At 54.5% G+C, this 27279-nt stretch overlaps 3 protein-coding genes across 6 annotated transcripts; 1 reads left to right on the top strand and 2 right to left on the bottom strand.

Moving 5' to 3' along the window:
- Positions 1-345: 345 nt before the first annotated feature.
- Positions 346-14216, bottom strand: USP5 (ubiquitin specific peptidase 5). Of its 4 annotated transcripts, none has more exons than XM_059682081.1 (20): positions 13871-14216; positions 10836-10967; positions 10526-10592; positions 10233-10366; positions 9963-10108; positions 8958-9142; positions 8443-8537; positions 7585-7778; positions 6912-6983; positions 6528-6615; positions 6286-6411; positions 5640-5793; positions 5170-5344; positions 4449-4537; positions 3178-3369; positions 2538-2681; positions 2316-2461; positions 1947-2100; positions 1595-1679; positions 346-1018 (listed from the first exon to the last, which is right to left on the bottom strand). In XM_059682081.1, the coding sequence occupies exons 1-20, from the start codon at positions 14078-14080 to the stop codon at positions 925-927; spliced, it is 2682 nt and encodes an 893-aa protein (XP_059538064.1). In that variant the 5' UTR covers positions 14081-14216; the 3' UTR covers positions 346-924. The 4 variants fall into 4 exon arrangements, with proteins under 4 accessions (XP_059538064.1, XP_059538066.1, XP_059538065.1 ...); XM_059682083.1 differs by having other exon boundaries at positions 3247-3369; XM_059682082.1 differs by having other exon boundaries at positions 10842-10967.
- A 365-nt stretch (positions 14217-14581) lies between these two features.
- CDCA3 (cell division cycle associated 3) lies at positions 14582-16891 on the top strand. The gene is made up of 6 exons (XM_059682089.1): positions 14582-14875; positions 15078-15253; positions 15476-15605; positions 15887-16180; positions 16316-16419; positions 16544-16891. The coding sequence occupies exons 2-6, from the start codon at positions 15134-15136 to the stop codon at positions 16697-16699; spliced, it is 804 nt and encodes a 267-aa protein (XP_059538072.1). The 5' UTR covers positions 14582-14875; positions 15078-15133; the 3' UTR covers positions 16700-16891.
- A 3126-nt stretch (positions 16892-20017) lies between these two features.
- Positions 20018-27276, bottom strand: GNB3 (G protein subunit beta 3). The gene is made up of 10 exons (XM_059682086.1): positions 26242-27276; positions 25929-26015; positions 25636-25674; positions 24361-24467; positions 24220-24283; positions 23929-24091; positions 23757-23823; positions 23473-23674; positions 21489-21705; positions 20018-20625 (listed from the first exon to the last, which is right to left on the bottom strand). Exons 2-10 carry the CDS (start codon positions 25983-25985, stop codon positions 20519-20521), a joined length of 1023 nt encoding a protein of 340 aa, XP_059538069.1. The 5' UTR covers positions 25986-26015; positions 26242-27276; the 3' UTR covers positions 20018-20518.
- Between the last annotated feature and the right edge of the window lie 3 nt (positions 27277-27279).

Raw genomic sequence — 27279 nt, 5'->3', positions numbered from 1 at the left:
GAGGCGGTCGGAACCCCGAGGGCCCCGGGAGCAGCCCCCTCCCTGCTCTAGTTGGCCAGGCCTCCTTGGCCACTAGGGACACGGGGGAGTACCCCCTGCCCCTGGTGCAAGTGTGTGGGGCTGCTGGAAGGAAGGGCTTTGGCCCCCAGTTTTGCTCTGTCACCCCACTCCAGTTCCCCAGATCTGACAGCCTCTAGCACCCACCTCGCCCTGTTTCCCAAGAGCTCCAAAAACTACGGAGAAGTGGAGAACTGCCTACAGAAGGGGCAAAGCTGGGAGTTTTTGGACGGGGCCTTCCTGCTAGCCCCAGGGAAGAGAACTCCCACTGTATCAAACAGGACACAATTTCACCCACTGTACTTTTATTCACATCATGTATTTTGGCATTTTCCAGAGGACAGGGTAGAGACAGGGTAGAGGAAAGACTGAGGCAGGAGGGCGAGGGGGTCCCCATTTCCCTCATATCCCTTCTGACCTGACCACACAGGGAGCAAACACAAAGGGGAGGGGGGAGCAGGGACACCCCCTTCTGTGGAAGAGGCTGCACAAAGCGAGACACACACATACACACACACACACACACACACACACACATACACACACACACAAATAAGCCCCTTCCACACCAGGAGCTGGCAGGACTAGAGAAGCAGAGGAATGAGGGCCCAGAGGGAGGGGAAGCAACATAGTCTCCTCACAGACAGGCAGCCACCCTCCCGTCCCCTTCCTGCTCTATCCCAAAGTCTCTTGAGTGTCCATCTGCCCAGCCATTCTCCTAGCGCCTCTAGCTTCTTCCCTGCTGCAGGGGACAAGAAAGGAAAAGGGTGCGGAGCCAGTGGCTGCAGTCCACTCCCAGCCCCTCTCCCTCATGCCAGGTGGCCTGCCCCTGCCCCTGCCCTCCGCGGTAAGGGTCAGGACAGGCTCTTAGCTGGCCACTCTCTGGTAGAAGTAGATGTAGCCCAGGTCCTTGGGCGGCTTCTCAGAGGCACACACTTTCTGGTCGTTGTAGATCACCCATCTGGGAAAGGTGGGGAGAGGTGGGAAAGGATGAACAAACTGAGCAGTCCACAGCGCTTCAGCTAGGTTTCTCTGACCCAGGCTCTGGAGTCAATCCTGGAGATTGTGGGGAAAGCCCCCCAAACCTACAGTCCAGCTGCTACCTGTCTGACAAAGACCATTTCCCCTACTCGGTGTCGGCAGATCCTCCAGACACCCCCTCCCCCGGCCCCGCCCATTCCTCTAAGGCAGGGGTCGGCAAGCTTCTCCTCTGAAGGGCCAGAAGGTTTGGTAGGCCATTGGGTCTCTGATATAACTACTCATTTTCCTCTTGCAGAGTGACAACAGCCACAGATAATACATAAATGAGTAAATGTAGTTATGCTCATTAAAATACCTACAGAAGCAAGAGGCCGACCCAGCCCAACGGCCTGTCGTTTGCCTGATGTTTGCTGTCGGGCATTCTCTCATCCCTGGTGGATTTGTGGCTCCCACCAGGCAGCCCTTCACCTTCTCCACACATACTCTAAGGGTTTCAGGTGGCCCTGCTCACTTCTACCACCACTCCCCCATTCCAATGCACACCGTGGCCCCTCACCTGCCTTCCTTCTTGATGTGGCAGACGTAGTGACCACACATGGTGGAGGTGCCCATGTGACTAATGAAGGCAAAGAGCTGGTACTCTAGGGATGGAGAGAAGGGGAGGGCAGAGAAGACAATGAGAAAGGAATCCTTGAGTGACAGTCCAAAGATGTACTTAACAGCTCAAATTCAGGGTGTGTAGGCATGTATTGGGTCAAAAGTCTATCTCCGCCTCCTAGAACCCCACCGTCAGGAGTCATGTCGCAGGAAAAGAGCTCCTGCGCCCTCTGCCCGAGGGAAGCAGAGCCGCCCTGGAATGAGGCTCCGGTAGAGCAGACTGGCCTGCCCCCTTTCCCGGGGACACTCACTTCCAGAACCATCCCGCACTTTAGGTCCCACCGGCACAGACTCAGAGATGGAGTCGGCAGCTGAGCGACCCTCCGAGATGTCCATGGCAGCTTCCGCGTCTAGGTCGTCAATGTGGCTGAAGATCCAGTCCACAGCCCGTTCTAAACTGTTGTTCTTGGAGAGGAGGAAAGCATTATATTTCCAACAAGTCTGGGCACAAGAAGACCGCCAGGGAAAGCCTCAGCTCCTCATCACAGCCACAAAAGGGTGGAGCCCAGCCCTGGCCAGTCCGCAGCGGCTGTCCTCGGTCTTGCTTACGAAGAATGGAACCTCATTCCCACCCCCCTTTGACCTCAGAGGCCCCAGTCCTGAGCTGGGGGCAGCCCTACCGTGGCCCGCAGAGCTTTGAGGGCCTGGTCCCGGGAGAAGCCCATGGAGACAATGGTGGTCACGCAGTCCTCTGGTGGGGGGTCCGCAGCCGCACTCGTGGAGCCAGGCCCGCTGGAGCCAGGCAGGATGAGGGGGTTTGCAAAATCTGTGGATGCGAAGGGGTTGAAGCGTTTGGGGGAGGATGGTGGCCCTGCCAGGCCCTGCCACCCATCCCTACCTACCTGGATCATCCATGTGAGACATGACCCAGTTCATGGCAGCCTCGGCCCCGCTGTTGCCGGTGTAGTAGACAGCTTTGCGGCAGGCATCCATAGGGAAGCCCATCTCCACCAGCTGGATGATGACCGACTCATCCAACATGGGGGCTGTGGTGGGAGAAGTTTGGGCACGGTGACCGATTCCTTGGGCCACTATTTGCTCCACCTTCTCCTCCAACCCACAGGCCAGCCCCCAGCCCTCTCCCAACCGTTCCATTCCATGCATTTTTCTTCTACAGCCTGGCACCTTATCCCAGAACTGAAACGACAGACAACACAAAGTGGGTCCAGTATCCTAAAGGCACAGACCAAAGCTAAAGATCCTTCCTTGCCCAATCTCACAGAATGGGCTCTTTCTCTGGAGTATGATACGCAGCCCCCACACCTAACCAATAGGTGACAAGGGTAGGGAGGCAATGCTACTGCCATCCACACAGAGAACGTGGCTGGGAGTGCTTCCGTCGGTCCTCAGTCCACCCCAAGAGGGCAGAGGAAATTGGAAAGGGAGGACAGGAGAAACACAAAGGACAGGGTTGTGGGGAGGCAGGCAGAGAAGACCCCCATCAGCAAGGGAGAGAGACAGGCAGGAAAAAGAATCACTAACATGTCGGAGAGGAGAAGTGAGGGGAGCAGAAGGAGTCTTCGTCTTCGTTGCCATAGAAACCAAGGCTACCTTTGGGCTCATCCGGAGTGACCAGGGGTGGGGCAATGTCAGGCAGCTCCTCCTCTCCAGGCTGCAGCCCTGTACCCCTCAACTGGGAGATGTCTAGCTCATCTGGCATCTCGATGGACACATCTGTCATGGGAATGGCAGGAAAGGGTCACTCGGGAGCTCCCCGAGGCCCTCCCTGAAAAAGCACTCTGGGAATCTCAAGCCCAGGCACCGTATCTTAGCACTGCCCTGTGATCGGAAGCTGTTCAGAGGATACCAGTCTTAATTGTGGCCTGGGAGTCAGGAGACCTGGATTCCAGCCCTAGATCTACCACAAATGAGCTATGGGCAAGGAAGGGGGGCCTCCAACTTGTGGGACAGGATGATTTTATACTTGTGTGAGTCTCAACTTATCTAGGAATTGAGGTTAAATCAGAGTTCTCAGTCAGCAGGGGCCTGTAAGGCCCATGAGAACTAATTATTTCCAGATTATTAAAATGAAAACATCTTAACAATTGAAAAAATAAAAATTGTAAAACTATGAAGATCATGTTTGGTTGTAAATTATAACTCTAAAATCAAAGCAGTCTTGGTGCTGGCCAGGTAGCTCAGTTGGTTAGAGAGTCGTCCCCATATGCCAAGGTTGTGGGTTTGATCCCTGATCAGGGCATATATAAGAAGCAACCAATGAATGCATAAATACGTGGAACAACAAACCAATGTTTCTCTCAAAAAAAATCAAAGAAGTCTTCTAATATGTTTAGTCAGTGCTTTTCAAACTAGACATATTCTGAAACGTCTAAGGCAGTGGTTCTCAACCTTCCTAATGCCGCGACCCTTTAATACAGGTCCTCATGTTGTGGTGGCCCCCAACCATAAAATTATTTTCGTTGCTACTTCATAACTGTAATTTTGCTATTGTTATGAATCGTAATGTAAATATCTGATATGCAGGATGTATTTTCATTGTTACAAATTGAACATAATTAAAGCATAGTGATTAATCACAAAAACAATATGTAATTATATATGTGTTTTCCGATGGTCTTAGGCGACCCCTGTGAAAGGGTCGTTCGACCCCCAAAGGAGTCGTGACCCACAGGTCGAGAACCACTGGTCTAAGGTAATGCTTTCTTCTTTCACAGGGAAGTTAGAGAAACGTTAGTTTACATATATCAAGGCCTCTTCTGCTTAACCTCCCTCACGTGTCCCAGCCATCATACCCAGTTTCTTGGGTACCCAGTCTAAGCCGAAGGTGAATTTCTTGATCTGGATGACCAGGTAGTCAGGGAATGAGGCAAATCGTGTGGTCCTAGGGAAGAGAGAATGTCCTGGAACCCAGACAATCCCAAGCCTCTCCTACCCTGAAAGCCCCACCCTGGGGTTCAGCCTCTCATAGGTAGAAGACCTAACAGCCCAGAAGATACCCCATATTCTCATCTCGCCCTGGGCAGGCATCAGAGCATCTGCAAACAAGGAGTGGCGGGAGCCAGGGCAAGGGCTGGCTTGTTGACAGGAGCAGCAAAGGGGTGGACGGCTGGCTTCTCTGGAGACCAGCACTCACAGATCTCACGCTCATGCCAACAGAGTTAGGCAAAAAGTGAAAGCATTTGCTGGAAACCCACACTCTGTTCACCAGTGATACTCAGTGTCTGCCCTGCCAGGATCGAGGCAGGGAGTGGAGAGAAGCAGCACTAAAGTGACCCTGTGCCATGAGAGAAGAGGGAGTGGTTTGGCCAGGACAAGGGACTATGTAGTAATCGTCTGAGTCTGCTCCTGCTAGGGCCTCTTGGCTCCCACCAGGGCCAGATTACCAGCCTCAACTGATGCAATTCTGAGATTCCACCCAAAAGAGGAACGACAGAAGGAGACAGAGGCAGATAGTATCTCAGGGACCACCCTGACACAGGCCCGAAACCCTCAGCCCAGACCACCAGGACTTACTTGACAGCTACTGATTTGGCCTGCAGAGCCGTGCTCCAGAAGTCGTCCACCTGCTCAGGGGCCCCGTAGGCCTCCAGGCAGGAGCTGAAGGGCACCTGGGCCCGAACCAGCTCTGGCAGTGGCAGCTTCTCCTCCTCGGCTTGCCGCTTCTTCTCCTCATACTCCAGAAGCTCCTCTGGTGACAGAATTGGTGGGTGGCTCCTTCAGAGGGTGATGCTCTTTCCCTCCTAGCCTGGCCCTGCTGGCTCTGCATCCCACCTGACAAGCATCTGTATGTGATCTTGCTTCTTTTTAACACAGCTCTGCTGATAGGCTGTGGGCGAGGTTAATCCTACTTCCCCCTATGGCCTCGCTTAGGACCACGGGCTGGGCAGCAAGGCGTACCATGGGCTCTGCTCCTATTAGATGCCCAACGCTCTTCATAGCCCTCAGACTGCACCCGCACCCAGGCCTGGCCGAGAGCCCCCTACCTTTGTTTAGGGCTGCGTCCATGGGCACAGGCAGCTGCATGATGTAGTCCACTCTCTGTGTGTACTTCACCTTTTCTGTGGCCAGGCACTTGATTTTTTCCTCCACCAAGAAGCGGAACACTTCATTAGGATTTTCAGAACTCCGGCAATTCCTCTATGGGAAAGAGGCAGGTGGGGAGGTCTGGGTAGCCAGGGACTGAAATGGGGGCCTAAAAGGGTCTTTGGGGGTTAAGGAGGCAGCAGAGGGAAAGGGAAGGGAGACTACCCGAGAGCGCAGGGATGCAGGAACAGAGCGGAGGCCTTCCCTAGTTACCCACCCCCTCCCAGATTCTGGCCGGGTCACAGCACTGCGGGACTGTGTTGGGATGTGCTTGTAGTCCTCCTGATAGGCAGGAAGTATCCCAGTTGCATTTTCTTTGGGTGTATCCTTCATGAGGCAGCAAGCCCATCCAGTGTAAGGACCATGCTTGGCTCTACTATTCTCCTTGGGTGTCACTGCCACCACAGGGCAGGCACAGTGCATGCAGACTGCCAGGTTCAGGGGTGGGGCTGGCAGGCAGGAAGGGGCAGGAGGGAGAGGGAGTGATTGCAGGTGGATGGGAGGACTTGGAAGAGGGTCCTCCCTTGTCATCTGCTCAGCCCTTACCTCCACCATGTTGATAAGGTGAAGGAAGAACTCTTGGGCATCCTGCTGTCGGTTGGTGGAGAACTCGGGGTGACCCTTGCCAACGAGGGCCTTGAACATGCGAGGGGCAATGCCATCTTGAACTTCCTAGGCAGAGCCAGGGCAGCCAATTAGCTGGGGCTCAAGAGGCCAACAAGTGAGACATCTCCCACCTCAGTTTCCCCATCATGCCAGAGCCTGAAAGGGATGGAGTCCTTACTCACCTTGTGTTCTGACACCTGCTCCCCATTGCCGGACTCCGGTGGTAGCTTGGAATACTCTCCAGAGAGAAGGCCATGGCCCAGCTTGGCCCTACGTTAACATCCAAGAGAACCACTTGGCTCTAGTCAACCAATGATGATCTGACATCTGCTATACCTCTTCCTCCCCAACCCAATCCTGGCTGAAAGCCCTCCTAAGACAACTCTGTAAGACGTGGAAAACCTCAGGTTCCCATCTGAAGGCAGTAAGCATGCCAAGAAGGCAATCATCTGACAGCGTTTAACTGGCCAGGGCTAAACTGCTGCCGCGCCAGGCGGTCACGGAGGAGAGGGGCAGACAGGCTGCGAGGCGGTCACAGCCTCTGTGCATAGGACCTGGCTACCTACACCTGGGTGCTGAAGTCCTGGGTTGGGTCCGTCGGGGCGTTCTGGAAGATCTTCTCCAGCTTATCCACATACCTAAGAGTCAAGGGAAGGAGAGTTGGAGGGGCTTTGGTCTGGGCTCAGCCGAAAAGCCGAGGGAGAAATTATCTACCCGCTCTGTGAACAGGCTCCCTCCACAGTGAGGAGTTATGTGGTTAAACCTCGAGGTCCATTTCTTTCCACCGGCCTGCCCTTCTTCCTTCCTCAACTACGTCAGTATGCAGTGCACTGAGGCAGTCCGCCCCAGCCTCCTCGAGAAAGAATCTGCCTTCCTTCTACCTTCGTGTCCCAAGTCCTCCCCTTTCCCCAGGGTTACATGTCCACTTTAGATGCTTATCTGATGTCATGGGCCTAAAATAAAGACCATCTGCTCACCCTTGAGTCGGTCAGGAGGCCTCAGAAAGCCCTGGGATTTGGTGTTCTGCTCTCAGTGGGGGCTTGTGTGTGACTGGGTGACGATGGTGCAGTTCTACAACTCACTCCCTGCATTGCACACCAGCCACAGTGTAAGAGGACTAGCACTAGAACAGAGGTGCTGAGGGCAGCTGGAAGAGCTGTGTGCCCAGAGGCTGGTGACCCAGAGAGGAGCTGGGTGTGAGGGGTGCAGAGCCGGGGCCGGGGGGAAGGCGCCACTCACTTCCTCTGGAAGTCGGGGATGCTGAAGAGCACCTGGACCACTGAGTTGAGGTAGCAGCTGTTGCCCAAGTTCCGGATGCCGGTGTAGCCAGGCCCGAACAGGGGCTTCAGGGACACGCCCGACTCCTGGATCAGCTCCCATTCGCCGATCCGCTGGTTCATATCTATCTCCAACTCGGTCATCGTCTTGTCCGTCTGCAGGGAAGGGGCACTTCAGACAAGGGGTGGGCTCAGCCCTGGGTTTTCACATTGATCTGTGACAGATCTCGGACGAAACCCAGCTGGAGCCTGGATCTGCCGAACTATGGAGGTGTGCCGGATATCATCCAGCCTGTCTAGGTGGCCACAGCAACTGTCCCCGAGGACAGTCATCAGGCTTGAATGAGGGAATGAATGAACGCAATTCCCTCTGCCTGAAGCGTGTTTCCCATTCCAAAGTTACCCCTCCTCACCCCTCAGGTCTCCACTCAAGCAACAGCTTCCTCAGAGAAACTTCCCTGATGCCCCCGGCTAGGCCAGGACCCTGCTGTAAACCATGGCCGCCCCCTCCCATCTCTTTCACAGTACCCCGCACAGTTTGCAATTATTCAGTTATTTGCGTGAGCATATGATTAACATCTGCCTTCCCATATAAACTATAAGTCGATAAAAGAAGGACCACACCTGCCTTATTAGTGAATGGCACATAGTAGGTATTCAGGAGTATTCAATGAATGAACAAATGATTCTAGAAAGTTCTTCAAAGCCCACATATCATGGGGCCTGGAATAACTGTGGCAAATGCAGTGTTCTGCCTCAGGCGAGGAAGAAGGGCCTAATGAGCAGAAGTAAGAAGAATCTGAAGCTGAACAGGTCTTACCTTTTGCATTCTCAGCATGTTGATGCCAAAGTGGGACAGGTGCTCAGCCAGGTTGGGGTCCAGGACCATGTCGTCCTCATCATACGAGTACACATCTAGGACAGGAGGCAGAGGCAGTGTCACCGGGGGTGGCTCAGGACTGGCCTGACCTGAGGGGCCTTGGTGGGAGGGATAGAAGGATGAGCCTGTAGGATAACCCTCTTGGCTCCCTTGAACCTTCTGGGGATGGCTGTCAGGAAAGATGGGGTGAAACAGGGTGAGGGTTGGAATTAATTGTGACCCCGAGGGATAAGGGTCTAGTGTCAGATGGGTTGGGAGGGTTGCTTACTTATCGGATAATAATAACAACTTCTAGAAAGAGGACTGAGGTTTGAAGGGTAATGGGAGATTTAGTCTTATCTGCAATATTTTCATTGTTTCTCAAGAGAACGTACTCATGTATTATTTGTTCCATATAAAACAAGTAACAGTTAAAAGACATTTTGGCATGGAGGCGGCTGAGGAGGGAGGAGTACCAGCTCCGTCAGGTGTGATGGTGCCCAGCTTGACGGCTAACGGGTAGCCTGTCTCCCTGTAGTGCTCCGCGGCATGGTTGTTGCCCCCACTGCCATCGAAGTAGCGTCGGCCACAGAGGATGGAGCCATCCGTCAGGTTGAGCCATAGGTTTTCTCTCATGTCACACTTGGAGCACTTCCAGCCACTAACCCAGGAGAAAAAAATGGGCTGAAATATGGACCAGGGGTATTGCAGAGTGGAGGAGAAAGGGGACTCTCTGGGCCCTGCCAATCCACGAGCTCTCTGTCCTCCTCTGCTCGGACGTCCCCGCTTAGCTCCCCGCCCCCCGTCTCCCTAACTGTCCTGCTCCCGGCTCCCCGACCAGATCCACGAGCTCTCTGTCCTCCTCTGCTCGGACGTCCCCGTTTAGCTCCCCGCCCCCCGTCTCCCTAACTGTCCTGCTCCCGGCTCCCCGACCAGATCCACGAGCTCTCTGTCCTCCTCTGCTCGGACGTCCCCGTTTAGCTCCCCGCCCCCCGTCTCCCTAACTGTCCTGCTCCCGGCTCCCCGACCAGATCCACGAGCTCTCTGTCCTCCTCTGCTCGGACGTCCCCGTTTAGCTCCCCGCCCCCACGTCTCCCTAACTGTCCTGCTCCCGGCTCCCCCACCAGATCCACGAGCTCTCTGTCCTCCTCTGCTCGGACGTCCCCGCTTAGCTCCCCTCCCCCCGTCTCCCTAACTGTCCTGCTCCCGGCTCCCCCCCAGATCCACGAGCTCTCTGTCCTCCTCTGCTCGGACGTCCCCGCTTAGCTCCCCTCCCCCCGTCTCCCTAACTGTCCTGCTCCCGGCTCCCCCACCAGATCCACGAGCTCTCTGTCCTCCTCTGCTCGGACGTCCCCGCTTAGCTCCCCGCCCCCCGTCTCCCTAACTGTCCTGCTCCCGGCTCCCCCCCAGGCCCCCCAGGAGGGCGGCCTCTTTGTCCTGCTCTGGGGGTTGTGCCTCGAGGTCGAGGGGCCAGGTCTCACCAGGGAGGGATTCGAGCAGGGTTGTCCAGCTGCTTGAGGTTGAAGGCATGCTTGGACACCTGCCGTACTTCCCCATCCCAGGCCTGCACCTCCTGCTTGCGGGAGGCTGAGTCGGCCGACAGTAGAGCTTCCACTGCGCTGGTCACCTGGGGAAAGCAGAGGGTCAGAGACAGTGCCCAGCCCCAGCCCCATGTGCCCCTCTAGCACTTGGTCTTTAGCTTTCTCAGTGCTTGCCCTCACATTTTTGGGAGGGCGGGAAAATGTTCGTACCCGATCTCTGACAAACTCAGGCAGTCCCCCCAACCCATCCCGGGCAATCTCCAAGTAATCCGGCAAAATGACAATCTTCACATCCTCATCGTACTCAAACTTGTCCTCGCTGATGTCAAACCCGCCTTCGACACCTGGTGAGACAGGGAAGAATAGCAGGACAACGAGCACAGGTAAATGTTCCTCCGGAGTTCGAGGCCCACTGATGAGGCTCATTCCTTTGGGGCTTTCCTAGTACTTCTGAGAGCAGGGAAGACCAGCTCCGGGAGAGGAACGGACGCAGGGGTGCTCACCGATAGCGAGCCGGGTGGGCTTCTTCCGGGGGGGGTCTCCAGTGCCCGTGGTGGTGTCCTCCTCTTTCTGCAACGAGGCAGGGAGGCAGGGTCAGCAATCAGCACCAGGTCAGGGACAAAGGGGGAGAATGGACGGGATACAGTGAGTTAATCTCAGAAGAGAGTGGAGCTAAAAAACGTGTGCTGGGTTTTCACGATACCAACAGACACAGGTGAGAGGGGAAGTGAGGCCTACAGAAGTCAGAACGGAACAGATTCAAAATGGGGGCCCAGGGGGACATGCCAGGATGTCCCCAGGCCCAGCCCCTACCACGACCAGGCGCCGGGTCCGCCGGAGGTGCAGGTAGACGCGCTGGCCCGTCTTGTTGAAATGTCTCTCCACATACTGCTTCCCGAAACCCAGGAATGTGTTCATGCAAATGTAGAGGCCGCCCTCCGACTCCTGCAGGACAAGAAGCAGGGGAGGAAACACTGGGGGTTAAGCCTGGCCAGGTGGGCAGACGAAGGCCTGGGCTCGAAAACCTCTGGTTTCCAAAGGAAGTTTCTGTTCTCTAACAAGGTGTGGCTCTTGGTAAGTCATTTCCCTGCTTGGTACTTAGTACGTGGCTAAGGTTTCCCCATCCTTTGATAACAACCATCAAGGACAGCAGGAGCCGAACACCTTTCAGTCACCATTCCTCTTCCTCCTCGCTCCTTCTTTGGAGCCCTCCAATCAACTGCAGAGAGCTCCCTCCACCTCTTCTCTGGAGCCAAGAGACCCAGAAAATAACAGGGGACCAAATACCATAGACTTCCAGTACCAGGAACCACATTCAGAGGGGAACAGGGTCCTTCCTTGGAAAGACCTGTATGTCAGACACTGAACCTAAACCAAGGACAACATGACAAACCCCACCTGATCTCCAGGATTAAGAAAACCTACCACTATGCATAACCCATGGACACAGACAACAGGGTGGTGAAGGCCTGGGGCGGGGGGTGGGGACGGGCTGGAGGGGGTCAATAGGGGGAAAAGGGGGACATATATAATACTTTCAACAATAAAGATTTAAAAAGAAAGAAAGACCTACCAGACTGGACAAGCAGAGATTCTTCTAGTATATCTAACCCCAGAGCTCGCCAGCAAGACCAGACCTTTCCTCTACCATACTCTGCTAGGTAGCTGAACCCGGTCCTCACTGAGTCGTCTCCCTCCTCTCCTGCTGAAGCCTGACTCCAGGGGAACAATGCCTTGTGTGCAGCTCACAGCTGAACGGGGACTCAGCCTGGCAGGGATCATGTCATTCTCCAGCCACCCTGTCACCTCCCCTCTGACCAATAACTAAATCCCCAATGAAGTCGCATCAACCTCCAACCTCAAAGCCAGCCCCTTTCTAGAACAATCGAGCAACACTTGCTGAGATAGGTGGGACACATATAACCCAGGCAGAAAACAAGGAGAGACAGGTGTCCACTCTAAACCACGGCTGACGGGAGAGGATGGGCTTTCCCCACACTGAACAAGCCTCCCAGTGCCTCTGTGACTCAAGTGATGGAGAAGGTGGAGGAGGAAATTGGGACAACAGCAGAGTCTTCCCTTAGACCCCCCAGATCCACGGTTTTGAGCATCAGCAGGCATCTTCGTCCTGGGATAAAAGCCCCAGCGGCCTTGGAAAATTCTCTGCTGCCATAGTAAAAATAGGGCATCATCTAAGGCAGTTCCTGATCCCACAGATTGTGTTCCACGCCCTAGAACGGCGCGGATTATAAGAGTCATAAACAAATAGAACCTTTCCCATCAGGCAGGTCACGTAAGCTCTCTTTCTACCATGAACCCGATTTGAAGATAATCATATGTGCTGGAAGTTTGTGAGCAAAGCAACTCAGCCACACTGGAGCTCTCTCGACCTGGGGTGAGAGAAGTGAAGTGTAAAAAGATGACCAAAATGCCTTTGGGATTATTCAAAGCGGTTACTAGGAGAAAGACAGGCGCTTAAAGAGGAATCCACTGACTTCTACCATCAGTTGGTAATTAAGGAAAACCTTTTCCTCCTGGGAAAGACGGTGGTTCGCCCAGCCATGCCTCTGGTAACGGGGGGCAGGAGGAGACCGCAGGGATTAAGCTCCTCTGTGGGAAATGGAAAACGCTGGGTTCCCCAAAGACTGGGAGCCCTGGAGCTCGGCTCTGAGCAGTCCTCTTTCAGCTTTAGCTTTACCAGAGCCAGACTTCGGAGACCAGCACATTGTGTGAGGCCAGGCTCAAAGCCTAGCAAACCAAGCAAACCACAAATCAGTGGTGACCCTGCACTTGGCTTTGGATCACTCTCCTATACTCAGCATTGCAATAATGATCCTTTCCACTCTGACTTGCAGTTTTCCTGGCCATGAGCTGGTCTGGCTGAACACCCAGGGCAGGGCCCAGCAGCGGCTGGAGGGGAGGGCTGATGAGGGGGGCGGATCCCAGCCAGGCTGCTGCCCTCTCAGTTCCAGGCTCTGCCCTGGCCTGAGCCTTGCCTCTGCTTGCGAGTGACACAAGAAGGGAGAAGAGCAGGAAGGGAGGTGCCGGGTGGAGCCTGCATAACGTGAAGCATGGTGTGGGTGGTGGCTTTGTCTAACTAGTCAAGAGTGCCAGTGGGATGGGCAAGAGGCCTTAGTGTCCTGTAAGAAGGAAACCATCTCTCTGAAAATACTTTGAAAAGGGCCCCCTCTGCTTTCTGTGATGCGCGGGGGGGAAAAGAGGAGGCCGCGGGAATGGTTCACCTTAAAGGAGAAACGCCTAGAGCTTTCCTCCCCTCCCTACCACCAATGACCCACCTCCCCGCCCCCTGTCCATATTAATCATGGGTGGAGGCTCTGTAGCTCGGCCTTTCTCAGAAACGGCCTTCCTCGCGGCCACTTCCAGACTACTAGCTGCCTATGAACCGCAGTATCCACCCTCCAACCTCCGCCGTGGCCCAGAACAGTGGAGGGTCGCCCCATCCTTCCTACACGAGACTACAAACCCCGGAGAACCATGCGCGATAGGCAAGGCCAACTCCCAGGCTTTGGCAGGTATCCATTTGGGAGATGTAGTCCAATGATCGGGTTGCGCCCCTAGCTTAGAACGGCAGAGGGGAGAGAGCGACTACAATCCCCACAGTGCTCCACGAGACGGGGAGCGGATGAGGTGGGCGCGGTGGCTTCCGGGGGCGGTAGTCACACGGCAGCTCCAGCTAATTGAAAGCAACGGCAGGGAGTAGCATGGGAGACTACACGTCCCATGGTGCATCGCAAGGAGGCGGTAGCCCAAGCCTTGCAGGCCCCGGCAGAATGACCAGGGCTATGGAAGGAAGTCGTGCTCGCTGCGGACGTGGGGAAGGGGCTTACCGGTGTGTCGAAGGAGAAGGCGCACTCGTCTTTGTGGACCCGGTCTCCAGCCTTAGGGACCCGGATCGTCGGTAATACTGACAGCAGCGCCTCCTCACTCAGCTCCGCCATGACACCGGCAGTAGCTCCTTCACACAGAGCAGCTCCCACCTTTCCTAGTCCCCCTCCCCGTACTCTGGCGGTCCAATGAGCACTACTCGTTAGGTGCATGCGCTCCAGGGAAGACGCGCGAGAATGGCAGTTGGACGGAGCCTGCCTTCCAGTGCTCCGCCCTCTGCCCTACTCTTGACTGAAGCCAATGAAAAGCGCCTCCAATGCAATCGATGGTCCAGAGAACCAATCCCACTCTTCCAGGGCCGAGCAGCGAGGGGGGCCCCAGAGTTGTCGCTGCTCGCACTCCGGGACCCCCCCACAGTCCCTTCGCGTGCCTCCTGAAGAGCAGAAACTGGCGGTTGTGTAAATCAACCTGAGACTCTCCTGGAGACTTGGTATTTGGGAAGGGCCCACCTAAGGAGGCGGAGTGTGAGAGGGCTAGAGGCCAGTGATTGATGACGCCGTCAGCCTCTACGGATCACTATTTCTCTCGCCTCAAAAAAACCTTCATAACTCTGCCTCCGCCTGAATCCGTACATAATGGCATAATAATTCTTTTTTTTATTTTTTTAAATAAAATAATTTGGTTTTTGAAGCTGAAGGTCTCAAAAGCGAAGACTGGCACTCCGTAAAGTTTCACGATGGACAACTTGGAGCCTAATAGGAACAAAATTCCCCTTCTGTCCAGGAGGTGAACCAAGCCGCTGCCCATCGACCCCGTGGTTCCCATGATAGACGTCCTCTCAGCCCAATGGCTTCCCTCCTTGTAGGCGGGTCTCCCATAGCGGGCCTATCGGAGCCTGCGTCCGCTCAGCCAATAGGGTCACGGCAGGGGGCGTGGCGGGAGGTTTGAAACTCAGCTTCGGGAGTTGAGGCTGCAGCTGCCGTGCACCGAAGTGGAGTTGGGGCCCGGTAAGTGATTTAAATATATGAGTAAGTAAGGGGGCCCCGCAGGCCCGGAATGCGCCGCCTTGTCAGCTGCCCCGTCCCCACAGAGGCCTCTGGCCCAGCGGCCAGGAGATTCCTTAGCTGGGATCTGGGAAGATCGGGTGGTGTGGAGTCCGAGGTCGAACATGGTCGCGGTGGGGGCTGAGACCGGAGTCACTTCTCACAGGCATACCCTCCTCGCCCCGGGCCGGGCCCTGCCCCACCCTCCTCTTCCGGATTGAGATGGGCTCAGCCAAGAGCGTTCTAGTCACTCCGGCGCGGCCTCCGCCGCACAACAAGCTTCTGGCTCGAGTGGCGGACCCGCGGTCACCTAGTGCCGGCATCCTGCGCACTCCCATCCAGGTACTCTGGGCCGCGGGAGGGGCAGCAAGAGAAACTCTTCGAATTCTTGGGCCTCTGCCTAATCTGATTTTAAGAGAGCCCCCAACTCCCCACCTCTACATTCCCCTGAATGTCGGAAGGCCTTGGCTTGGCAATTCCTGCCTGAAACATTGGCCTGAGGCTGGAGAGCTGGGAGGGAAGAAGAGTCAGGGCCCATACTTCAATGGCCTTTGGTCTTGACAGGTGGAGAGCTCTCCACAGCCAAACCGAGCAGCGGGGGAGCAGCTGGAGGACGCTAATCAGGCCCAGGACTCGGATCCCCGCTCTCCGACCCTTGGCATTGCACGGACACCTATGAAGACCAGCAGCGGAGGTAAGTGTGGGCCCAGGGAAATCTGATGAGGTTGTCAGCTAGCATCCTTGGGTGGGGGGTCAATGAAGCCATCCTCTCAGGGCTTCTTAAAGGAGCCTCTATCCTCCTGCTGTGAACTCATCTCACTCTTTCTTCAACATTTTGCTCCCTTCCACCTTGATTTCCCTATTCTCAATTCCTCACCCACCAGGGCATGAATCCTAAGGCTTCTGTATTTTTTTCCTCTTTGCTGAACAATTTGTATCAGGGAGTCACTATCTCACTTCACGTCTCTCCTCTAGAGCTCACAACCCCGCTGGTGAAAGAGCTGAGTGAAGAATTTGAGACGGAAGCCCCCAAATCAAATCTGCCCCCGGAGCCTGTTCTGCCCCTAGAGGTACCTTCATCTTCCGACTTGGACTTGCCTCTGGGCACCCAGTGTTCCCTGGAGGACCAGATGCCTCATGGGAGCCAGACTGAGCTCCCCTCCAAGCAGGTGTTTTCCGAGGAAGAAACAGGACAGCCCTCAGAAACCCTTAGGACCAGGCACGGCTCAAACAAGGCCATGAGAGACCCTGAGACGCCTAGACCTTCAGGTACAGAATCTAAGGGCAAGCTATAAGGGAGAGAAATTGGAATGATGTCTTGGGATAATGTCTACAGATAGTTTAGGAGGAATAAACGGTAAGCCCCTAATTTTGGCTCCTTTCTTTAACTCTTTACCCACCTAGGTTCTAAGCGAAATAGACGGAAACCAAGGGGCAAGGCACTAGGGAGGTCTCCCCTCACCATCCTGCAGGATGACAACTCCCCTGGGACTCGGACAGTACGACAGGTAAAGGGGGAGGGGGAGGCTGTTCCTAGGAAGTCCAGCGTGGAGGTGGGAGGCCCTTTCCCCCTGTCTTCCCTCTCCTGAACAACCTCCCTCCCTCCCCCAACTTGCATCCTGCCTTTTGTAGGGTAAGCGGCCTTCTCCCCTGAGTGAAAATGTTAGGGAACTAAAGGAAGGGGCCATTCTGGGAACTGGACGACTTCTGAGAACCGGAGGCCAAGCGTGGGAGCAAGGTCAGGACCATGACAAGGAAAACCAGCACTTTGCCTTGGCAGAGAACTAGGCCCTGGGTGGCCCCCCTGGATTCACCAGGGTCTAGTGACATTCTGAGTCCTCCCATCCCTTCTTTCCCTGGGAGACTGGAAAGACGCATTTTCTTCGACTCCCCCTAAACTACCAGCTCAGGAACTGATAGCTTTCTTGGGCTTTCTTTGTGTATTATGTGTTTCTTGTATATTAAAGTAAGTGATTTTAAGTGATGTTGTTAACTGTTATTCTTAAACCTTGCACTGGGTCGTCTTCATGTAGAAAGGCAGGCTGGGGAGCTTGTGTTCCCTGGCCTCAGTGCCCCTGCACGGGTACCTCCAAATCTCCTCAACACACCTCCCTTAAATTCCGGTGTTCACCAGAACTCTGTCCTTGGCTCTTTCCTCTCTTTATTTTTAGGGATTAGCTACTACTTACCTGTATTCCGGTTACTTCCAAGTCTCTCTGTCTAACCCTGACCATATCCATCTGCCCCATAGGCAGTCCAAAGTCAGTTTGTCTAAAATTGAATTTGTGATCTTTCCTCAAAAAGCTATTTCTCTTCCCCTCTTTTTCTATTTTAATTAACATACTAGAGGCCTGGTGCACAAAAATTTGTGCATTGGTGGGGGGAGGGGGGTTAGGGGGGTTTCCCTTAGCCCCACTTGTGCCCTCTCACAGTCTGGGACCCCTTGGGAGATAACCACCTGCTGGCTTAGGCCTGCTCCCCGGGTGGCAGATGGCAGGCCCGATCCCTCGGTGCCTGCCCCGCCTTCCCAGGTGGCGCTCACACACGGCAGGGCAGATCCAGGGGTTGGGGCGCCGCCCCGGGTCGGGTCGCACAGGGAATGCCCAGATGGAGGCTGGGTGGGCTGGCCAATCGCTGCTGCACTGCTCTGCTGCCCTGGGTCGCAGATAGCAGGCCCAGATGGTGGCAGGGCAGGCGGGATGGCACTGTCCCGCCCTGCCTGCAGTATGCAAATTAGCCGCCATCTTTGTTGGTGGTTAATTTGCATATCGTGCTGATTAGCCTGTGGGAGGTGTAACGAAGGTATGGTCAATTACCATGTTTGTCTATTAGATAGAATTTTTATTGCCCTGGCCAGTTTTCTCAGTGGATAGAGCATCAGCCTGTGGACTGAAGGGTCCTGGGTTCGATTCCGGCCAGGGGCACATGCCCGGTTGCAGGCTCCGTCCCCAATATGGGGCATTCGGGGGCAGCCAATCAGTGATTCTCTTTCATCATTGATGTTTCTATCTCTCCCTCTCCCTTCCTTTCTAAAATCAATGAAAATATATTTTTAAAAAAGCACAAACATTTTTATTGATTTCAGAGACGCAGGGAGAGGGAGAGAGAGATAAAAACATCAATGATGAGAGATTCATTGATTGGCTGCCTCCTGCATGCCCCCAACTGGGGATCGAATACAATCCACGCATATGCCCTAACAGGGAATTAGACCATGACCTGGTTCATAGCTCTATGTCCAACTACTGAGCCACATGGCCTGGCTTTTTAAAACATTAAAAAAAATTTTTTTAATTGATTTTAGAGAGGAAGGGAGAGAAAGAGCAAAAAACATCAATCAGTTGCCTCTTGCACATGCCTGACAGCATGTTCCCCATCAGGACCAGGGATCAAACCAGCAACCTGGGTATGTGCAGGGGAAAGGACAGCTGAGTGTCTTCATGGCCTTTTACCTCCCCTCCTCCAGCCTCCTCATACCCGCCACCTTTTGGTGTACGGGACTATGCTCCAACCAACTGAGCCACACCAGCCAGGGCGTGGCCATCATTTTGAATCCTTCCCTCTTAATATCTCATATCCAGGCACTTGGTCACTAAATCCTGGTTCTGTATCTTGAATCACTTTCCCATCCCTTTCCTTGTGCCCTCTGTCCTATTGCTCTTGCAATTTCTTGCCACCTGGCTCCTACTGTTCCCTTTATTCCCTCCTGTCTCTCCTTTTTCCATTTCATCAACCTGCATGGCTGCTTGATTTATCTTTCTGAGAAGCATAGCTGATCACATTATTATTCTGCTCAAAGCTCTTTAATGGTTTTCCATTGGCCTTAGGATAAAGTCTAGACTAGCCTTACATTCAAGGCCTTTTATAACCTGACTAGAGGCCCAGTGCACGAAATTTGTGTCCCTCAGCCTGGCCTGCGCCCTCAGGGGGGGATGTAAACCGGCAGTTGGACATCCCTGTCACAATTGAGGATGCTATATGCACCAGTGACCATACTTTTCATACAGGTGAAAGGCATCTTGTTGTTATATGGGCAACTACATTTTTTTGCCCTGATTATAAAAAGTAGTACATAACATGATCCTTCTGAGGCAGTAGTACCATTTTCCCCATCTTATGGGTGGACAAACTGAAGCAGAGAGAAGTTAATTGGCTTTGTCACACAGTTATAAGTGTCAGAATCAGGGCTGACCACAAAATGTGCAAGCCAGCCGAAACTGGTTTGGCTCAGTGGATAGAGCATCGGCCTGCGGACTGAAAGGTCCCAGGTTTGATTCTGGTCAAGGGCATGTACCTTGTTTGCAAGCACATCCCCAGTGGGAGATGTGCAGGAGGCAGCTGATCAATGTTTCTCTCTCATCGATGTTTCTAACTCTCTATCTCTCTCCCTTCCTCTCTGTAAAAAATCAATAAAATGTATTTAAAAAAAAATAAATTAAAAAAATGTGCAAGCCAGAGTCCATGCATGTCATCGCTGCATCATCCTGTTTTTTTCAGTGTTAGAGTAGCCTTGCCAGGTTTTAATTTTTAAATCTAAGAGACTATTCCCAATACATAGGGTAGGATCCCTAGGCCTGGCCAGCGATCAGGGCCGATCTTTGGGGTGAATGGTGGGCAGGGTGATTGGGGGGCCCCCCCACTAGCACCCACCTTGGCTGGTGGCCTAGCGCTGTCCACTGGTCCCCAATTGCCTCCCTCTGTGGGGGGGGTGGGGAGGGCAGACGCTCAACGCAGGAGCTGCCCCCAAGCCTCCTGGTGGTCAGTGTGCATCATAGCGACTGGGCATTCCGCCATTTGGGAGATTTGCATATTAGGGTTTTATTATATAGGATTCCTCCTAAACAAACACACATGTACGCACCACAGGCAGGCTATGGTGAACTGCTGTGCACGCACTCCCAAGCCACCTGGTGAATACCTTCTCTCCTAATCCATCTCCGGCCTTCCCCACGAACTTGGGGCTTCTGCCTCTACCCTGCTTTCTGCCCACAAGCTGTCTGGTACCCAATCTTTCTCACTTTTACCTCTAACACTTCATTACTTAAGTGGGAACTGAATCTTTTTGGAACAGAAGTAAGGTGAAAGCCAAACATCACAGATATACCAGGTGCTATACTTTATTGCAGGTACTTTGGAGAGGGGGGGAAAAAGGTAGAAAAAGGGGAAAGCATGAAGGAGAAGGGAGCCAGGACCTTGGTGGTGCCAGAGCCATAGTCACAGGGCCGAGCACCCTGTCCACCCCGGTCTTTTCCCTGGACAAAGGTGGTAGCTCTGGAGGAGGAATCCTAGGGCCTGGAGCCTATACTGAAACCTGCTGGGCTGCCAAGGGCTGGGGAGGGGTCCGTTGTCCTTACTCATTAGGGGAGAAACTATCAGGACCACAGAGAGGGGAGGCCATGGGAGGAGATGGGGTGGTTCTCTGCCCAGCCCTGATGCTGTCTCCCAGAGGCACACCCTGTGTTCCCCATGGGCCTCAAAGGAGAAAGCTTGTGGGAGTGGCAGCTGGGGTGTAGGAGAGAAAGACTTTAAGGAACCTTAAAGAAATTGGGCAGGGGAAGGGGCAGCTGAGTGTCTTCATGGCCTTTTCCCTCCCCTCCTCCAGCCTTCTCAGTTCCAGATTTTGAGGAAGCTGTCCCAGGAGCCAGTGGCCACTGCCATCCCATCAGCTGTGACCCCCAGGCAGCTGACCCTGTTGTCGTGGCCGGAGAGGACGCCTGAGGAAAAGGGAGAGGAGTTAGCGGGTCTACACATGCTGATGTGGCAGGGAGTGTGTGTGCAGGCACAGACAGGAACCCCAGGTTAGGTAGGCTGGGCTCCGACTCCAGCCCCCTGGTGGAGACGGGAAGACCCAAAGAGGATTAGCCCTAAGCAGTGCGGCTTCTCTTGAAGCCAATCTCTGCCAAGAACTTAGGGCAGGGGAGGGGCGGAGAGGGATGGCGAAGGGTCGGCAGGCAGTGTCCGTGTGCTATGAGAAAAGAAAGGGGCACCTGATGGGCACTGGAAAACGTGGGAAGGAACCCTTTTGTGCTGTTTCTTTGTTTCCAAACCAAGAGACTGAGGCCCAGAGAGAAGGGCCATGCCCAAGGGCACTTGGAAAATAAGCCACAGAATTAGGGTTCGGACCCTGACTTTCTGGCCAGTGTTATTTTCATTGAGCACCTGGCCTCTCCCGAGAGAAGAAGCCACACTGACTCAACTGCAGACCAGGCTGGTCCATGAGCCCCTCGCTGGGGGTCAGGGCCCTCAGATCACTCTGGACCTTGATCCGCTCATTGCATGGTTCCCCGAGGCCTCCCTTTCCCTGCAATGAAGCCGCCCCTGAATCCCAGACCTGGCGGGACACTCAGGTCCTCAGGCCTGGGCACAGCCTGGAGGAGCTGCGTTGGAGGGAGCGGCTCGGGCCCTGGGCGGTAGGGAAGGCCCTGGGAGCAACTCTTCTTCCAGAGAAGATGACCCCACATTGGGAACCAAAGGGACACGGTTGCAGGGGCAGAGCCCAGAGTTACCTAATGACCAGGGAGCAGCAGTAAGTTCCCCCAAGGGGAGCTGGCTGAGGTGGCAGTAGGGGGACCCTTACCCACACGCTCGCCCTTCATGGAGTCCCAGACATTGCAGTTGAAGTCGTCATAGCCTGCGAAGAGCAGGCGGCCACTGAGGGAGAAGGCCACGGATGTGATGCCACAGATGATGCTCTCGTGGGAGTAGACCGTCAGCTCCTGGTCTGCCCGCAGGTCAAACAGGCGGCAGGAGGCGTCGTCTGAGCCTGTGCAGATGGCCTCTCCACTGGGGAAGAACTGAGGGCACACAGGGGGCAAGGGGTGAGGACTCAGACCTGGGCACCGCTGCCTCTCCTGCCTTCTCCCTGGCTCCTGCCCCGGTGGCTCCCGGGCAAGCTGCTTGCCTCAGCCGCCCTGGCTGCCCCTCCCCTGGCCTGCGGTGAGAAAGGCCACGGCATCGCTCTTCATGCGCTGGCGGCTCCCCCACACCCTGCCCTGGCTCCTCATGACAGACGGCATTATTCCCTGAGGCTGAGCGAGCGCCTGCAGCCTGCCCAGGCTCCCGGGGCTAGAAGCGGGAGGTTGTCTCTGCCCCTTCCCGCCACACTCAGTGGATCAGAGTGTAGGCGCAGGGCCAAGTACAAATGCATAACCCGAATCTCATCATGAGGAAATGTCAGGTCAGCCCACACAGAGGGGAAGTCTACAGAAAACTGGTTTGTACTGTACTCTTTTAAAATGTCAATGTCACACAAGACAAAGGTAGAAAAACAGTTCCAGTTTAAAGGAAACTAAGATGTGGCAGGAAAATGCAACATGTGTTCCTGGCAGGAAAAAACCCCCACTGCTGTTAGGGTATTGTTGAGATACTCGGTGAGATGCGAATATAGACTGTAGACTATATTATTGTGTCTACATTAATGTTAAATTTCCTGATTTTAAGAACTATACTGTGGCTTTTTAAGAGAATGGCCTTGTGTTTAGGAAATACACACTGAAGTATTTAAGGCAGGGGTCCTCAAACTACGGCCCGCGGGCCACATGCAAATACAAATATTGTATTTGTTCCCGTTTTGTTTTTTTACTTCAAAATAAGATATGTGCAGTGTGCATAGGAATTTGTTCATGGTTGTTTTTTTGTTTGTTCGTTTGTTTTGGTTTTTTTTATTGATTTTTTACAGAGAGGAAGGGAGAGAGATAGAGAGTTAGAAACATCGATGAGAGAGAAACATCGATCAGCCGCCTTCTGCACATCTCCCACTGGGGATATGCTCGCAACCAAGGTACATGCCCTTGACCGGAATCGAACCCGGGACCCTTCAGTCCGCAGGCCGATGCTCTATCCACTGAGTCAAACCGGTTTCGGCAATAGTTTTTTTTTTTTTTAAACTATAGTCCGGCCCTCCAACGGTCTGAGGGACAGTGAACTGGCCCCCTGTTTAAAAAGTTTGAGGACCCCTGATTTAAGGGGTAAAGAGGTATGATGTCTGCAACTTACTCTAAAAAATCCAAGAAAAGCCCTAGCCGGTTTGGCTCAGTGGGTAGAGCGTCGGCCTGCAAACCAAGGGTCCCGAGTTCGATTCCAGTCAAGGGCACGTACCTTAGTTGTAGGCTCCTCCCTGGACCGGGCCCTGGTCAGGGCTCGTGCAGGAGGCAACCAATCAATGTGTTTCTCTCACATAGATATTTCTCTCTGTCTTTCCCTCTCGCACTCTCTCTAGAAAGATCAATGGAAAAATATCCTTAACAACAACAACAAAAAAACACAAAATGTATATCTCCATTGGGATGTATGTGTGTGTCTAGCTAGCTGTCAATCATTTATCCATCCATTCCTCCATCCCGCCCTCTACAGAGGAGGACAAAACAAATGCGGTAAACTGTTAACAGCGAATGTGGGTGGAGGCTAGGTGGGAGCTCTTTTTGTTACAACTTCTCTGTAAGGTGAGGTTATGTTAAAGTGGAAAGTTAAAAACACGGGGGTGGGGAGCTCTGGCAGGGGGTGAAGGATGCGTGTTGGGATGGTGAGGTGGTCCCAGGTGTTGGGGCACAGAGGGGGCTCACACAGATAGCGTTGATGTCCGACTCATGGCCAGTGAACGTCTGCCGGCAGGTCCCCTCCCGCACATCCCAGAGCTTGGCGCTGGCATCGCAGGCCCCCGAGATGAAGAGTTTGAAGTCGGGAGACACAGCCAGGCTCATGCAGTCCCCTGTGTGTCCCACAAACACAGTCTTCTGCTGCCCGGTCTCAATATCCCACAGAGTGCTGCAGGGAGGAGGGGAGGCTGTCAGCGAGAAAGGCCAGGCCGGGGCTGACTCCCAGCCCAGCACCCAGTGTCAGGCCTCACCACGTGGTGTCCCCTGAGCTGGTCACAATGTTGTTGTCGTCCAGAAAGCGGCAGCAGGAGAGATAACCTGGGGGAGGTGAGGACAGTGCCCTGGCTGCAGAGCCACGACCCGCCAGCCAGCCAGCGACTCCCCTGGATGCCTCAGGGTGGGACAGAAGAGAGGGCCTCTCACCTGTGTGACCAGAGAGCTCCCGGCTGACCTTGACATTGCCCTCACGGGATTTGAGGCTGTAGATGGAACACATGTTGTCCAGCCCCCCACATGCCACAAAGTTCCCTGAGGGGGCGTAGGCACAGGTCATGACCCAGGAGGAGCGCAGAGGGATGGCGTGTACCTGCAGGAGGGCAAGGGGAGCAGGGGCAGGACCTGGGCTGAGCTCCCAGGTGGAGAGAGCAAAGGAGGGCAGGCAATGTGTCCCCAAGAAAGGACGGAGCGATGGAGGGCGGGAGGCAGGGCTGGTACCTTGTTGGTGGTGTAGGTGTCCCACACGATCAGCTTCCCATCTTGCGAGGCACTTACTAGCAACCTGGGGAGAGGGCACTCCGTGTCACCCAAGCCTATCCTTCCTGCCTCCCCTCCCCTCTGGCACCTCTCAAGTCTCACTTGGAGTCCGTGGCCCAGTGCATGGCATAAATCTTGGCCAGGTGTCCCCTGAGCGTCCGTCTCGTCCGCATCTGGACTCGTCCCACGACTTCTAGGCCAGACGCAAGCTGCAGAAAAGGGGGCGTTAAGAAATCAGGGTGAGCAGGGTACGTGACCAGATAGATGTCAGTGTCACAGCCACCGATCTGTACAGGTTTCTGCTCTGTGCCAGGCTCTGGGTCAGGCCCCCAGCCTTGGAGAAATCAGTCCCCGCTCTGGAGTGGCTTAGGTAGATGAGAGACAACCAGTGGCATGTCGTTAAGTGTTTAACAAATCCCTCTCCAGTGTGGGGTGGGGAGGGCCAGGGGAGGAGGGAAGGTGATTTCTATCCTGTAATTCTCCCACCTTGACCAATTTCAAAATGTGAAGTCACCGAACACGTACTTAGGAAGATACGTACACATTTCCAAACCGCTAGGAGCCTGCCTGCACACACCATGGTAGCATAGCCAATTCTTTACCTGGGTATCCAGGTATCACCATGGCCTTGAACTGCAGCTCCTGAAATGTGTCGTCCTACCCCCCTTAAGTCTATCCAGCTATCTAGACTTAGTCTGAGGCTCTAGGGCCAATAGACTTGACTCGCCATTTACCTGCTTTATTATCTTGATCAAGTGACTTGACCTCTCCCAGCCTGTTTCCTCATCTATAAACTGTTTATAGCACCTGCCTTGTGGGCTTGTCAGGAAAATGAAATTAGGCATTGAAGCAGCTTAGCCCAGTGTCTGGCTCAGGGTAAGTGTTCAGTAAATACTTACAAAGATATCTAATCCTCTCTAAGATGCAAATAACTCTAGGAAGCACCTTCCTTTCATGTATCATTAAGAAAGAAAAAACGCTGCCAATTTTAATTGTAAGGCATCATCTAGTGTTGGATGCATCTTGATTTCAAAAATGTCAAAATATAGAAAACTGTGCGTCTTAGAATTGACGAAGTACAGTATCAGACCACTAGTAACTGCGGTCTATAAGGGCGTGTGACTTGCAAAGTGCTGTTCCTCCCTTCATCCTCACCACCCTGCAGTGTAAGCACCTGTTTTCTGGATGACAGTAGGGCAGCATCTTAGCTTCCAATACGACCCCAGGCCCAAAGCAGGCCTCACTAAATGTTTGTTGACTGAACTAATTAGTGTTATTCCTCACCCAGGGACTTGTTGTACTAAAGCTTGGGCTGGTCAGGGAGCTCCCATCCCCTCTCCTCCCCTCAGGCCCTGCTCACAGGGACAAGAGTCTCACCTCTGCCAGAGTGGTGTCAGCACAGGCCTTCCTGGCATCCTGGGGGGAAAGCAGACATTAGGCAGGGGGAGGCGGGAGGGGGGTGCATGGGCCTCTGAGGCAGGTAGGCTTGGGGATCTACAGTTGGGGGACATGTCAAATATGAAACCCAGAAAGTCTCTGGTGCCTTCCAGGTCAGGGGTCACTAAGGTGTCACTCAGGAGTGAGTCCAGCCTCCTTCCCCCCGGCCACACTCCCTCATGTCCCCATTTCCACGTTTTCTGGGGTCCCCAGTGGGAAGGTGCTGTTGTTACTGCAATCTGCTTCTTGAGCTGTTCCGCTTCCTGCCGCAGCTGCTCCATCTCCCCCATGGCTGACAGGTCGAGAGGTAGCTCTGGCTCCTGCCAGGAATGGGCGGTAAGTATAGGGGATCCCTCTACCTCGCGCCCCACACCAGACTTCTCAGGAGGGCTGGAGCCCACTCTAAGAAATAGGGAACTGACAGGTGGCCCACACCACCTCCCCCGGAGCCCCTCCGCGTTTGGAGTCCTGTGCAGCCAGCCCAGCCCTGCCTGCCTTCCCCGCAGCCCCAGGCCCAGAGGCAGAGCCAGGCCGGCCCCCCCTTACTTGGGCTCTGACTGGACCTCTCCCAGGTTTCCAGCTCCGGTTCCCAGGCGCCCCGTCGCTCCCTCAACTGCAGCGCCAGCCCGTCACCTGCCCCGGCTCTGCTGCCAGAAGAGCTGGCCTGGCCTGGCCCCACTCTGGGGAGGGGGGTGTGGGCACCGACAGGGAAGGGCCAACAAGACGTCAGGCAAATTAAGTCAGCTGGCAGGGTGGGAGGAGGACAGGAGGAGGTGTGTGGCTTCCAGAGACTTGGGCCCAGCCTGGGGGAAGGGGGGAGCAGGAGTGAGGGCTTAGAGCAGCAGCCCCCCACAACCAGCTCTGGCGGGAGGAATGGGGAGGAGATGCTTCCCCGATGGGTCTCTCTGCAGGCAGAGAGAAGAGCATTAGGCCCCATGGGATTAGAGCAAAGCTGTGAGGATTAAAGGTTGACGTTTGGGAGGGTGCAAAGGAACAGCAGCCACCACAGCTCCAGCAGCCCCCACCCCCACCCCAGGCCTGGCCCCACCAATGGTGATGATCCTGGCTGTCAGGACCTACCTGGCACCCAGCCCCAGAGCCAGAATACAAGGGTCAGAGATGGCCCCTTGTCAATACCCAAAACTGTGTTTCTTAGCTCAGGTAGTGGGGAAGAGGGTTCTGGTGACGTGGGGAGGGCGCAAGCCAGAGCTGAGCTTAGAAGGGACTGATCTGGATAATCCTTCTTCCAGACAAACCCCAACCAGCTGCCCCAGGATGTGATTCTGGGGGGTGGGGGCAGGGGGAGGGTCCAGGGGATTCAGAGAGAGGGGTGGACAGGCCTGGCCCTGCTCTGGGTGCATCAAGGATTGCAGGTGGAGGGCAGCCCCATCCCCTGCTCCCGTCCGGGGTCGGGCCCACTCCTTGCCCCCATGACTCACGAGGTCCTGCTGGGCTGGGAATGCAGGAGTCTCAGGGATCGAGCTGCCCTAAGTCTCGGCCCAGCTCGGAGGGAAGACAGGTCTTAAGAGTTGGAGGCCCACGGAGCAGCTGTCCAGGGTTTGGGTGTATTTGCGTGAGGGCAGC

This window comes from Myotis daubentonii, chromosome 2 (assembly GCF_963259705.1).
Source record: "Myotis daubentonii chromosome 2, mMyoDau2.1, whole genome shotgun sequence".
NCBI classification, from domain to species: Eukaryota; Metazoa; Chordata; class Mammalia; order Chiroptera; family Vespertilionidae; genus Myotis; species Myotis daubentonii.
Note: the sequence above shows the minus strand (reverse complement) of the source record. Positions and strands in the feature narration are given on the sequence as shown.